The sequence below is a fragment of the Fundulus heteroclitus genome, unplaced genomic scaffold (genome assembly GCF_011125445.2).
Source record: "Fundulus heteroclitus isolate FHET01 unplaced genomic scaffold, MU-UCD_Fhet_4.1 scaffold_60, whole genome shotgun sequence".
Classification (NCBI taxonomy): domain Eukaryota; kingdom Metazoa; phylum Chordata; class Actinopteri; order Cyprinodontiformes; family Fundulidae; genus Fundulus; species Fundulus heteroclitus.
Genome location: NW_023397033.1, coordinates 621,378 through 636,847, shown reverse-complemented (window position 1 = coordinate 636,847; position 15,470 = coordinate 621,378). Strand labels below are relative to the sequence as shown.

The 15,470-nt window shown below is 39.3% G+C and overlaps 1 protein-coding gene across 1 annotated transcript in view; it reads right to left on the bottom strand.

The window, feature by feature from the left end:
- Window positions 1-364: 364 nt before the first annotated feature.
- The window catches only part of kcnj13 (potassium inwardly rectifying channel subfamily J member 13), a 113,910-nt gene continuing 98,804 nt past the window's right edge, over window positions 365-15,470 (bottom strand). Inside the window, exon 3 of the mRNA XM_036133292.1 lies at window positions 365-1,153. Coding sequence (XP_035989185.1) covers window positions 579-1,153 — 575 coding nt within the window. The 3' untranslated portion in view covers window positions 365-578. The remainder of the gene's footprint in view (window positions 1,154-15,470) is intronic.

The following is a 15,470-nucleotide window of genomic DNA, read 5'->3' as shown; positions in this document are numbered from 1 at the left end:
CAGGGGTTAGTTTTTCCTAAAGAAACTATGTTATAGCTACAGAGATTTGCTTTTTTACAAATATTCTATATATCTTTGAGGTATTTAAAGTTAAAAGGAATATTTTCATATTCTGAATGTATAGCAGTTATCATACATTGGCTAGCATATCAAATAGAGATCACAAGATTTTGCAAATATCTTAATATAGGTTTATATATATATATATATATGTGTGTGTGTGTACCAATATTAAGATATTGGTATACCAATATTGGTATACCAGATATTGGTATATATATATATATATATATATATATATATATATATATATATATATATATATATATATATATATATATATATAAAACCTATATTTATTTTATATATCTCTATATATAAAAGCAGGTGAGGAAAGAAACAAAAAGGGGTGCACATACTTCAAACTGACATGAACAAATGAAAGTGGTGGAAAAAAACAGCATCACCAATTTCTGACATAATGTTAATAATAAAATAATTTGAAATCTCCTTACCAAAATATCAATGTGAAAAGGACCCCCTACAAAAGTCCAAATTGAAGTTCCTGCTTATCATGTTTACTCCATTCTGTCAGCGTCATCACCATTGATCTGCACCACACAATCCTTGTTTAAGGGCTCCTTTGAGTGGGCAGTGTCAAAGTGCTCTTTGCTCACCAAGTACCTGCCCCGCGAATCCAGTCCTAAAGCAGGTAGAAATCGGCGGTCAAACTGAATTTCTTGCCGTAAGTAGGAGGTTCTCTTCTGGCAGGAGTCCCCAGTTCCCTCTTGCAATGCTGTTAGAAAGATGACTAGCTCAAAGTGGTTAGAAGTGCCTTCACACAGTGCAGAGTATAGAGGGCTCTGGCGGTCCAGTGGGTGATAAAAAGTAAGAGGGAAAATAAAAAAAGGGCATGGCTGTTGCCCTAAATGGTCCAAGTGGAAATCCAGCGAGGTCTGGTACAGAGCTTGACCTTCCTGTTCCTCAAAGAGCACAGCACTCACCTTTACGTCCACAAGAGGTCGGTGCACAAGATTAGCAACTCGTATCATTAGACACGTCTGGCCCTGGTGTTGGCCCACTACTGCCTGTGGACTGAATTGGATGGCTCCTGCTCGCTTCTGAGGACGTGCAATCTTGGCTACGAATGCACCTGAAAGTTCAGACAAGGATATTTCAGGATAGTGCCTTAATGATCTGGCATTGTTAAAAGAAATCTTTCAGCTCAATAGGAAAATCTAAAGGAAGAAATCAAGTTCATGGTTTATTTCTTCCATTGTGATAAGACAAAACCATTCAATGTTCTGGAACATCTGTCAAATGCTTTTTCCATAAATACAAAAACAAACTGTGCTGTTGGAAGATTTTAACCTGTGTATGTTTTTTTCCTTTGATTTTTCCATAATAAACCAAAATTGCACAAATAAAATCAAATTTCTTTTCCATTTTCAAAACCTAAATATAAAAATGTGATATCAAACTAATGAAAAACCCACAGTGTTTGATCTTTTGCTTTAGCTATTTGTGGCTGGAAGAAATCATTGTGGAAATCATTGGCTGTTTCCCAGTACGCAAGGACTTTCTTTTGAGCTTGGTAAATATTTATTTGCCAAGTACAGTTGACAGGATGTTCTTGCCAAGAATGCAAGAATGCAGTAGTTCTGCAATTTGATCAAAGCGTACTTGATCATGCTTCAACATAGCTAAGTTCTTTCCTGAAGTTTCAATAAATGGACCTGTTTTACATGGAAATTTCATTATTTTCATATTTAGAATTGATGACAGAATAATAAGATGTCAATTGTCAGATATTGTCAGATAAAATATACATCATTAGTAAGAAGTGCTTGTACTAAATTGAAACCTTTTTAAAATAAAGCTTTCATTTTTGGTCATAAATCAAGGTTTACTGGACGTGGTTTACCATTTGATATTAGTTTTCAGACTTCTTTTACCACTGAAGCATGATTGTCCACTAAAAAAAAGAAAGTATTATTTACTTATAATTTTTTTGTCTCAGCTGTCTAATAATAGTGGATAACGAGGAGCTTTAGTTACACAGTCAATTAATTCCTTGGATTATATTTGTACTGGATCCAATACCTCCTGCCTGGTCAAGAATTCTCACCGGCGCCTTTTCTTCCTGAGGACACTGAGGAAGAATCAGCTCTCCTTGACTATCCTGGTGAACTTCTATCGCTGTGCATTGCAGCGGGTGGTGAAAACCGGGCAGCACATCACTAGGACTCCACTACCCACCATCGAGCACATCCAGAGGAAACGCTGCCTACATCGAGCTCGCAGAATCCTTAAGGACTCTTCTCACCCAGCCCACAGACTGTTTTCACTCCTGCCCTCCGGCAGGCGTTTCAGGTGCCTCCGGACCAGGACCAGCAGACTAAAGAACAGTTTTTTCCCCAGAGCCGTCTCTTTTTTTGAACTCTAATCCTCACTGATCCCACTCCCCTCATACACTGATAGACTCTCCTCTCCCTCCTCACACCTGCCTCCATTTGGTTATTTGTTATTTGCAAGACTATAATGATCCCTTGCATTCCTGACTGTTACTATGCACAACTGTTTATATGCATCTTACACTACTTACCTTGACTAGAATATTGATTTGCACTGTTGACTGTTTATTTACAGTACCAATTGTTTACATATACATTTGCAATACCGTATTTTAACTGTAAAATTATGGGGTAAAAGCGCTTCCATAATAAACTTGTACATAAAAGGATAGTTGTGTCCATATTAGTCAGAAGTTGTGCATAAAAAAACATTTGTAAACTCATAATAATTTAAATCGCATTCAAAAGATACAACATACAGTTTAAATAGTTACAACTTCAATAACTAATAAATACAAATTTCAAGTTTAAATTTGTGCTTTACTCTTTATGAACACAAACAGCAGCGGCTGCTTGAGAATACGGATTTTTTCTTTGAGAATACGAATTCACAAAAGTGGTCTGACGTCACGGTTTCCAAGGCTGGTTAATGGAGCACAGAGTGCGAAGATAGGAGCCGCGCATGCGCTCTTCAGACTGACCGTCTCTGAATGCACCGCGGCTGCAGCTTCATTCCAGACAGCGCAGAGCTCACAGTGGTAAGTTAAACACTCCCTTTTCTGCTGCTGTTGTTCAAAAGTACGTTTTCAGATCGTTTGAGGCGAGAACATTATACTTTTAAGCTTCCCTACGTGGCCTGTTTACACAGTTAGTGAGTAATTTAAAAAAAAAGAGTGATTTATTTGTTTTGTGTTTATCAGGCTGACGCGTGTTGCTTTATTAACTCAATAATTGCTGGAATAAATTGTAAATGTCTCCAAAGAATGACAGCAGCATATAAAATGGAGCTGGACCATAATTTAATAACAATATATATCAGTCGAAAGACGTGTGGCACAATAAGGGGAAAAAAGGGTCGATAAAAGTTGGTTATAGAGACAGTTTTCCTTCCTTCCTCTTAGCCTATATTAGTTGATGCGGCAGTCACTGCTTCCTCTCGACCAATCGTAATCGCGGACCCAGGCATGCCGTCACAAAGCGCCGCCCTCTCAAACCACAACACAGAGCACGTGAATATGTCGCAGCAAGGAGAGGCGGAGGAAATTGTCCCAAAACGGGGTTTTACTTGTTCGCCAGCCTGACTGAAATAAACCACAGTGAACTGTAAAATTTGCAAGGACCCGGTAAAAACAAAGTCTGTTAACGCAACCAACTTGTTTCATCAATACAATATACGGCTCGACAGGAAGCAAGCCTTTCAAAGTTAAACTAAACTTCACAATAAAATGGCCTGAACAAATCTTACCGAATATGATAAAAATAAAAAGCAAACCATCATACAAATAACTTAAATATTTTCTATTTATGGCTCTAACACCACTTTTTCCTCTTTAAAAGCCACTCTTAAATGATGTGTTTGTCAGTTTATAACAGCCACCAAGAGAAATCTCTCTACAATTACACTGTCGTGCTGCTCTAAAGGATCCTGTCTATTGCGCAATATGCGATTAATTCGAAAAGCTCTAAAATTATTCTTGCACCTTCCGCAACAGGTTGCTGTCGTAAAAATGGACATGGCTACGACAGACTTCCCATCTCCTCCGCTTATACAGCTGCAATCTAATACTGTTTACATGAAATAAGCAGGTTTAAGCTGGCGCACATGCTGCTATGACAACAAGTGCAGGAAGTCCTTCGAAGAACCAAACGATCCAAGATCATGCCAAATCGTCAACAATCAAATCCAGTTAACTGAGTTAGCGACGTACGAAGAACGGACCCCACATCTGTAAAAACTCTATTTATAGTAATATCCACTCGTATATTATATTCAGTACATATCCAGCTGTGAATTTGGTTCACAATACTAGTTATCTATATATTATATTCATTGGACAAATCTATCAGTAAAATTCTGTTTATAATAGTATTCATCTATGTTTATTCAGTGCATATTCATGTCCTGTTCTTATGAAACCATTGTATATCCTGCACTTGCTGCTATTGCACTCCTGGTTAGACCTAAACTGCATTTCGCTGCCTTGTACCTGTACCCGTGTAATGACAATAAAGTTGAATCTAATCTAATCTAATCTAATAAACAGATAAAGTTGAAATTATTATTTTACTTTTTTTTTTACCAACCTGCAACTGGCTAGAGCTGTGACATTACAACTGGATGAATCATTTATGACCACTAAATATTGAATACATTTATTTTTCATTTATTATTATCATCATCATCATCATCATTATCATCATCAGGTAAACTTAAATTAGATATCTACAGTGTTATGCCATCACTCTATTGACTAAATCCAGAATGAATTTTTAACAATATGTGACATGGGAAAGAATCAGAAAGAATCAAAAAGGTATTTCACATTCACAGCCACCAAGGATCCGCCTTCATGGCAGGGTGCCTGCTGTGAATCGAGACCACTCCCCCACAGGTAAAAGGTCAGAGCACTCCTGGCCAGAGATCCAGTGTCTTCATTCTTCCTCTGCCTGGGACATCTGAAGGAGTGTGGCTTGGGCCAGCCATGCCTGATCCAGAGTCCGCCCTGGACCAGCAACCATGCGGGTCTCACGGGGCCTGAAAAGACCCACAAGCCAGCACAGGGGAGAAATCCCTCTTCGCCCTGAGGACATGACCAGGCAAATCAGAGTTAAGTCTGCTGTCTTAACTTCAGTGTCAGGCGCAGGAAGAAAGAATCCCTCCATGCCAAAAACAGCTTTGTTTATTTCTCCTCAGCTGTTACAGGAAAGGTGACTTGAGACGGCACAGGTCGGCCTCCTTTACCCACTTCCCACGCTGAGAGAAACAGGGAGCTGAAATCGTGACTGCAACTGGGTCAGAGGACGCGGCAGAGCCTCGGACCAGGCCCCCGATCCCGAACACCTTTCGGCTGGCTCACGGCCACATGTTCGCTGCTGCTATGCTGCAGAACCAATGGCTAGCCCGCTGCTGAAAAGACCAACGATTTTCTCTGCTTTTCCACTGCTCTCTTCCTTGGATGGCCAAAGTGGACCGGACTAACACGAGGCACAGAAAGGTTCGGCAGAGAAACCAGAGGGAAAGGTTACATGGTCTTTTGGAAATGTTTGTGTAATGCGTAAATGGTGTTTTTGAACACAAAGAGCTAACGGGTGTAGCTCATGCTACGATCCTGTATCAGGTCATTGTTGATATGATTTGAGTGTGATTTTATGGTTATAACAAACGTTATCTCAACAGGGGTTTCATACACTGATGGTACATTAATGTTTATGTTAACCGGCTCACTCATTATGACTAAAAATAAAGCTGATAAATAAAGTCTTTAAAGTTAGTGCCGGAAATTCAATAGCCACAATGCAAGTTAGCTTCTTTTAATTTCCGATTTCCGGTTATTCAACCAAAGCTATTTTTAAACATAAGGCTTGTTTGTTTCGCTCCACCGTCGTTCGATAGTGCTATGAGCATTATTACCACATTAAAATAGAATATTAATGTCGATTTAAAGGCGTTTTGTTTATCTTGAGGATTAGCCGATTCTAGACCCCTACCTCAAAAATCAACGTTCCTAAAGTAAACGATTTTACTGAGCAAATCATTCTTTAAAATGTTATTTCATCAAATAATGTTTTGTGTAACTCAGGATTTGCATTGTGAATGGGTTGAAAACATGCCAAATGTTGTTCTAAATTTGTTAAGCTAATTTAACTCCATTCCATGTTCCTTAAATCAGATCTGCAGTGAACCAGGATTCACAGAATTATTCTGATGATAATCAACCACTTTTGTTTTGTCTTTTGTTTCTTTTGCATGTAACTTGCCTTAGCTTAGCTCCTTTTTTATCTTAATTTTGCTTAGTAGTTTAATTAAGTTTCACAAGCTTAGTAAAGAGGATTTATTGATTGAACAATAGTGTTAATTCAGATAAACAGCATTATATAGTGATGTTCTCTGGGTGTTCATTTATTTCTGTTATTAAATTCTTGAACTTGAAGAGAAGTTGTCACTCATTTATCCTATGTGTGTGCAGAGTTTACTGTTAAAAAATTGTTGGTGCACGTCTTGCTGGTGCATCTGTGACCAAGACAGCAAGTCTTTGTGATGTATCAAGAGCCACGGTATCCAGGGTAATGTCTGCATACCACCAAGAAGGACGAACCACATCCAACAGTATTAACTGTGGACTCAAGAGGAAGCTGTCTGAAAGGGATGTTCGGGTGTTAACCCGGATTGTATCCAAAAAACATAAAACCACGGCTCCCCAATTCATGGCAGAATTAAATGTGCACCTCAACTCTCCTGTTTCCACCAAAACTGTCCATCGCAAGCTCCACAGGGTTAATATCCACGGCCGGGCTGCTATAGCCAAACCTTTGGTCACTCGTGCCAATGCCAAACGTCGGTTTCAATGGGGCAAGGAGCGCAAATCTTGGGCTGTGGACAATTTGAAACATGTATTGTTCTCTGATGAGTCCACCTTTACTGTTTTCCCCACATCCGGGAGAGTTACGGTGTGGAGAAGCCCCAAAGAAGCGTATCACCCAGACTGTTGCATGCCTAGAGTGAAGCATGGGGGTGGATCAGTGATGGTTTGGGCTGCCATATCATGGCATTCCCTTGGCCCCATACTTGTGCTAGATGGGCGCGTCACTGCCAAGGACTACCGAACCATTCTGGATGACAATGTGCATCCAATGGTTCAAACATTGTATCCTGAAGGAGGTGCCGTGTATCAGGATGACAATGCACCAATACACACAGCAAGACTGGTGAAAGATTGGTTTGATGAACATGAAAGTGAAGTTGAACATCTCCCATGGCCTGCACAGTCACCAGATCTAAATATTATTGAGCCACTTTGGGGTGTTTTGAAGGAGCGAGTCAGGAAACATTTTCCTCCATCAGCATCACGTCGTGACCTGGCCACTATCCTGCAAGAAGAATGGCTTAAAATCTCTCTGTGCAGGACTTGTATATGTCATTCCCAAGACGAATTGACACTTTATTGGCCACAAAAGAAGGCCCTAAACCATACTAATAAATTATTGTGGTCTAAAATCAGGTGTTTCAGTTTCATTGTCCAACCCCTGTAGATTGGTTGGGCAAACTCGCATGCACCCTTAAGGATCCTGCTGAGGGTGCAGAGCTGATCCAGTGTCCCACGGCCAGGACAAAAACCACACTGCTCTTCCTGAACCCAAGATTCGACTGTTCGATGGACCCTCCTTTCCAGAACCCCGGAATAGACCTTACCAGTGAGGCTTAAGATGGTGATCCCTCTGTAGTTGGAACTAGGGGTGGGCGATATATCGAATATACTCGATGTATCTCGAGTGATTAATACATCGATGAATATACTCGATGTATTAATGTGTGTGTATTAACTAATGTGCAATTCTATTTAATACACTGTGATATAACCTGTGCACTAATCCTGAAAATAAGTGACTTCTGCTGCTATTACCACCTGAATATACGTCAATACATATGTATATAAATCACTGTGAATGTACATAAGACATTCTCTGCCTTATTTCTATTTCTTTTTGTATTTTTAGTCACACTGTATACACACTGTATATAACTGATGCACATTTCCCTACTTCTGGCACCTTATTAGGCGCCGCCTATGCATTGAAAATGCATGGCGGAGGCCTTATGTTATGCACCTAATAAGGGTTTCTTTATTATTATTATTAGGCGCCCGCCTATGCACTGAAAATGCATGGCGGAGGCCTTATGTTATGCACCCAATAAGGATTTCTTTATTAGGCGCCCGCCTATGCATTGAAAATGCATGGCGGAGGCCTTATGTTATGCACCCAATAAGGATTTCTTTATTAGGCGCCCGCCTATGCATTGAAAATGCATGGCGGAGGCCTTATGTTATGCACCTAATAAGGATTTCTTTATTATTAGGCGCCCGCCTATGCATTGAAAATGCATGGCGGACCTTATGCTATGCACCTAATAAGGGTTTCTTTATTATTATTATTATTAGGCGCCCGCCTATGCATTGAAAATGCATGGCGGAGGCCTTATGCTATGCACCTAATAAGGGTTTCTTTATTATTATTATTATTATAGTACCGTTAATACAGCCCGAACCGTAGGGTCTACCCCCACATACTATATATCGAAACGTTGGTCTCGACGCCGCGATCAGGGCTTTTTGTACTTGATGCCGTTTCGACTTACATTTGGAACAAAATTCGCAAAAAACACTTCTTAACACAATTGACCTCTCAATAAAGCTCAGCTGAGCACGACACTGGTGTTTTGGTCGAGTGGGTTAGGTGTCGGGCTGCAAAGCAGAAGATCGAAAGTTCGAATCCAAGCTGTGCCAATTTTGGAGAATTACATTTTCACCCAATATTTCATTTCCCTTTGTCTTTAAAAAACGATTTTTCAATTTAAATCAATACAGTTCACCTCATGCCTTTAACTTTTTTATTCACATATTTTATTTTTTCATGCTACATTGAAGTATTTAATCATGTTTTAATAACACCAATTTTCCATGCTGCTTCGATGCAGACCTTCTCCTGTTGGCTGTTGGCTCATTAGCAGCCTCATTTGTTGTGGTCTCTTGTCATTCACACAGAACAATAAACCGTGCCAGCCGACATGAGTTTTACAAACGGCAAAGCTTTGTCTTAAGCAGTAACGTGCCTCTACTCCGCGCTGTGTTCTCAGACCAGTGTGATGCGTTCCCGAGCGTCAGAAAGCTGCATTCAGGAGCATGGGACATTTCTAATTTACAATAATATATATTTTTTTTACAAGTAACAATTAAATAACTTGAACAACTGGTATAAATGAATGATGATAAAGGAATTTATTTAACATGTTTTGGGACAGTTTGTATTCAGACGTTTTAAGAAAACATTAAAGTATTTTATGTATTGTTTATTAATTTATTTTATATTATACTTAATCTCCTCCTTTTCCTGTATAATCCTGCCTCAAGCATTTCGCTGGCTCTCCTTATTATTGTAAACTTTGTAATGTAACGAGAGTTCAGGGACATCCTACAATCAGGCTTAGGCTACTGGAGGACATCAGGGCCAGTTTTTCTCACTCTACTGATTTCTACTGTTCTCCAGTTTTGCATTGCATTGCATTGAAATGAAAGTCACATTTCCTGCCACAGTTGTTTGCTGCTTCTCCACCGAAGCCAGGCCTGCAAGCTCTCCACCATCAGCCATCACTTATCAGTTACCCTCCTTCACTGCCTTGAAAGAATAATTAATTTCATTATTATTTTCTGTTTAAATATCCAGTCATATTCACTGAATTAGAACATCTTTTTAGAATGTTTTTTAGTCTGAAAATGACAAGTACCTTTTGAAATTAACCTTAATGCAGGTACCAAACTTGTCCTTAAACCACAATAATTGTATTTATTTTACTACTATAATGTACTATTTTAATCTTAAATCTTATTTTTATTAGTTGGGATGGCTGCCAGCACAACACTGCATTATGTCCTCGTGACAGAAATCATCGCTAGAAAAATGCATTATCATCATTCAACAATGATTACTGAAAAAGACGTACTTCGTTCCTGCAGTTCCTATACTGTCCACGAGTGGCGCTGTGTGAGCAGACAACAAGCAGTACTCTTTGAGTTCCGGGTCAGAGGTGAACTCCTCCGTCTTGTGGCTGCTATTGCTTGCTGTGCTGTGCTGCCGTTTTTCCTAAATTACTGAAGGATATTGTTGAATCAAGTCCAATTTACCCAGACGAAGGGTGTTCCATTGGGTGTTTTCCTTGCAACTACGTGATGGTGAGTCGTTTATTTAATGTCGGTTTTATATTTTGGTAGAAATGCGGTGGCTAGGCTACGCCACTGAGCTATATGCTACATGTATTGGCATCTTAAAAATGGTCTTATAAGCTTAAAAGATCATTCTACTATTGTTGACTTTGTGGCCGAATACAAGATATGTTCTCAAAGCGTTAAATAAGCCCTTTGATTTTTCAACATTTTGTCTTTTAGGATAATTTTAAGTTACTTTTCATTAAATTTGTCAATGGCCTATGGAAGTCTGGAGGGATGGCAGTAAAAGCCTAACAGCAGCGCGATCTCTCCTCGGCTGTAGCGCCGGTAAAGAGCTGCGTGAAGCTGACACCCCACCCACAGAAAAAACTCAGTTAAATAGACGGAATGGTTAGTGCTTCGTTTGTGCCGTTAAAATTAGCGTTTCTGCTGTTTTGGTTTTGAAGATATTAAAGAATATTTGTTAAGGTCATCCAGAGTTCACCATCTCCCCATTTTGCTTCGAATCCGATTAAACTGGGCTACTTTTTTAGTGCTTCGTTTGTGCCGTTAAAATTAACATTTGTGCTACTTTGGTTTCGGAGATATTATGAATTTTAATTTCAGCTGATGACGTCATTTCAGACCGCCGCTTCAAAATGTGCTACGTTTTTCTTTCTTTGCTGGTGCTGAGCTGGATCCGAAGCAAACCACAGTGGACTACTTTTTCAACACGCAGTGACCATTTCGAAGAAGAATGTTTTGAACATGACATGAGAGTGAGGATTTTCGGTAAGTTGATTTCTCCTCCGCTGCAGCGCCGGTGTAGGTACCAGATTGACTCGGGCTGCCAGATCGACTCGGGGCGGGGTCTGCGCTTCTCGAAGACGTCAATATATGGCAACTCATCTCAAACACACTACATTGCGCCCGCAGTCTCCATTTACAAATCAATTTTATTTTGTTAATTTATGGTTATTTATTTTCCCGTAAATTAGTCAAGGCATGAAAACTTTTAACATCATTTTGCAATGTAATTTTGCAGGATCAAAGTTACAACCTTAGAGAGATTTCATTCCTCCAATTTTTTTTAAGTTGTGAATGGAAACTAAACCATAAACTCATTTCATTTTTAATAAAAGTCAGCAGCCAAATTAAATTTTATCACGGCATTCATCACTTTAAAATCAAAACGTTCATTCCTCCTTTTTGTACTGATGTTGTTCTTTCTGATCACGTTTTTTTTTTATTATTCCAGATGAGATTGTGATGAATTTGATTATTTTTTTTATTGTGGTATTTGGTACATTGTTCAAGCTTTTGAGAAAAAAGAAACCGCTAAATTAACTTAACAAAATTGATTCGTTACAAATGCAGACCGCGGGCTCAATGTAGTTTGTTTGAGTGGCGTTGCCATAAGGTAACGTCATCGGGAGGCGCAAGGCCCACGGAGAATCTGGTGACGTCATCGGCAGGCGCATGGACAATGGCGAATTTCTTCGTAAAATTGTCCATTTACAAACGCAATCCCGCTCTCGAATAAAACCTACACCCCGCTATAATTACTTTAGTAAGTTGTCCAGACCAATTTCAATATTTTGCGCAATTGAGCAAACGTTAAACCAACTATGTATAGTGACGTCATCAGAAGGGGCAGGACCCGAGTCAATCTGGTAGCCCGAGTCAATCTGGTACCTACACCGGTAAAGCCGTGCTGCAGCGGAGCGCGCGCACACACACACACACACACATACGCACACACACACACACGCGCGTATACATATAAACTGTAGGACCCGACAGAGTTTGCCCTGGAAATAAGTACGGCTGGATTCCGTCAAAAGTCCGGTTTCTGTCAAGAAACTCTTCTAAAAAAATCCATATCGCTATCAGATGATGATAGCTCCACGCAAGGACGTGAAGAGACTGTTGGAGGGGCAGGTGCTCAAAGTTAAAAGAGGGAACATGGGGCACGGATTTAAAACACGATACAGAAACATACCTTGCTATACAACCGGCTAAACTGTACCAACCCTTACTATAAAGAATGTAACATGGAATCAAGGGCGTAGGTTTGATTTGAACTTTGGTAGGGACACTATTGGTCCAAAGCTTCATTGGTCCTACACAATATGCATGCTCCTATTTTTTGATGCTTGATTTGAGCATTAGGATGCGTTTTGCCTGTCTAAAAAGAAAAGGCAGCATTATTTGCTACATTTATACAAATTTTATAAGCACGACACACACTATATGCTGTTTGTTTATCTTTAAAGCATCACAGGATCTGATCAATGTCGAATTGGGACTTTTTCCCACTTTGAAAAAGTTTGCTTTGAACTTACCAGCAACAGAGACAGATGGTAAATACGTGCCTATTAAACCAAATATATTCAAAATATGTCTGTTGTCTAGATATATCCTGTATTTTATTTTGAAGATATAGAAATGTGCAGAGATAAACCCCACCCTTATTCTTCTTTTAAATCTAAGAAACTCTGTCAGCATCATAAAACACAGCAAAATTATACATTCAAGGGACTGCAAATAAATGTATTGTATTTACTTTGCACTGGAAGTAGAAGTGTCACTGACACTGACAGCATTTCAAATTTTAAATTCAAACTTCAACAAATGTACAACTGCACTGTAGTTACTCTTTTTAGCCCATTTCATGTAATTTATCTTAACATTCCAAACACATTTCTTACATCATATATCTGAAGTGTAGATAACAGCTTCTCCTTACCTACATCCTCTCAGACAACTAATTATTTCCCTAACAATAGTGAGATTTCAATGTTTAAATGTGCAGTAAATCTTAATACATAAGGAGCATGGAGGACCCAATACTGTACTTTAAGTAAGATTAGTGACACCAAGACTGAGTTGTCACATGAGTGGTTGTCCATTTCATTATTGAAATGAGAACATATTAATATACTATTGGGATATACTAGTAAGACTATTAAAGAACAGCAGATTAATCTTTAAGATATGTAAAGGCCTATATTAAATTAATTTTGCAACCACATCAATAGATTAAATAATTTTTTCTTTTTGTCTTATTAAAATTGGTGGGGGTGTCGGCGACGTTGCAGCGTAAACAGGGGCGTAATGCAGCCGCTGTCGGGTGAACATTATTGCACACTGATAGCGCAAAGAAAACTAAAATGATGCGGCGTGCTGCTGCTGCAGCACATTGACTCTGCTTCTCCCGGCACCGTCTAGCGATCACCACCTCCCCTCCGCCGCTATTTAAGTAGAACAATGACCAGTGCAAAATTAAGTTCTATTTACCGAAGATGAAGTGTAGACTGCACATTCTGTTGTAGTATGATGGCTCCCACAGTCCATTGAGATTGTCTGCCTGCATCCTTTTCATGGATATTATTAATTTCTTTCTTCTTTCCTCGTCCTTTGGTAAATGACAGAAACGTACATCCGACGATTTGGAATGCCTCTGTGTGCAACCGGGAGCACAACAAGTCGTAGACATTGTTTAGATTCCAAAAATAAACTAACTAAAAGTACGCTCTAAACACCGGTTTTAGTAGACGGGAACAGTTCTGCTTTTGCCTACCCGCGGGACCCGGATGTAGCGCGGACGTCACGCATGACGTCACACGTGAACTGGTCTATAGTGCATCGTGACAAACAGAGCGTTGGGACTTGCTCAACAGCGGGTCCGCTGAGTGACATCACAAAATGGGAGGTGACGTTCCAGAATAGTACTAAGATGGGTTCCTCCACATAAACATGATTAAAAGAAAATTATTCTTAACTAAAAAAAACATATAATTTATTGCACAGTATGTAGTAGTTTTATATTTAAAGTACTTTCAGCAGTTTGATTTCTGATTTTGACCGGACTTCTCCTTTAAGCAGAAACGTGCCTCTACTCAGCGCTGGTTCTCAGACCAGTGTGATGCGTTCGCGAGCGTCAGAAAGCTATGGTGCATTCAGGAGAATAAGACATTTCTAATTTACAAGGAAAGGCACATAAAACCAAACACAGCCCGAACCGTAGGGTCTACCCCCACAAACTATATATCAAAACGTGCGTCTCGATGCCGTGAAGTGTGCTATTTGTACTTCACTCCATTTCCAGTTACCATGGCAACGAAATTAGCGAAAAACCACTATTGCCTGTTTAAAGTTTGATCTGTTTTTTTCAGTTAATAAATATGTTTATGTCAATGTCAGAAGTGCCTTTTTGGGGCTAAAGACAAAATAACCAAAGCTGTTGATCTGTGATCGACAGTACTCCATTGCAAAAAGTTATATATTACAATATACATGCTAAATTATGGGAAAACCACAAGGAAAGCAACTTAAAAAATCCAAATAAACAACAAATGTAACAAAACAGAAAAAGCAGTGCAAGCCTCTAAGTAAACTAGGAGTTTATTTCACAAGTGCACAATGATAGAAAAAGGCTTCTTTTAAAAATGTTGCCAACTTTGGAACAGTGCTTGTAATGGTTTCATTCTAGGGCCCCACAATTCCTAGCAATGCAAGGGAGAACCACCCATGCAGATAAAGACAGCAAACATTGAAAATGGAAACATAAGCTTGTTGTTGCTAAGTATCTGGTTGCTACAACTTCCAGAAGGTGTAGGTTTTGTTTGTGTCACATTAACATATTTAAATATTATGTTGAGCACACCTTTTTGTTATATGTTACCCATAAACACATTGAATCTGGTACAGAAATGTCCAGTGCTGAAATGGCTGCAGACTTTCCGGGCTGGGCTCTGTAGTCACCACAGGTGCTGTCCAGTGCCTAATCCAATGAGACTCTGAGTGCTAATGGAGGTAAGGCCCTGTCTTAAGTTTTGACCCGTGGCAAAAGGTTAAATACTAAAATATTGGAAAATCTTGGGGTATTTGTCTTACCTTCCACAGTGTCAGCACACTGATTCAATTGGTTTTAGTGTCTTCCCTGTGTTGTTTTCTGATGTTTCTTTAATGACAACAGTTTACATAGAAGACAGACATTTTGCCTTCCTGCACACAAATCTTTTTTCAAACACTTGTATCAAACCTCTGCTTAAGAAGAACCTCTAAAAACATTTGATTTAAAATCCCCAAGCAATAAAAGCCTACAACCAAGGATAATTTTTAAACAACCAAAGATATTTGAAATAAGCAGCATCCGATCTGAACAGCTTACAATTTCCTTTCCACCACATAC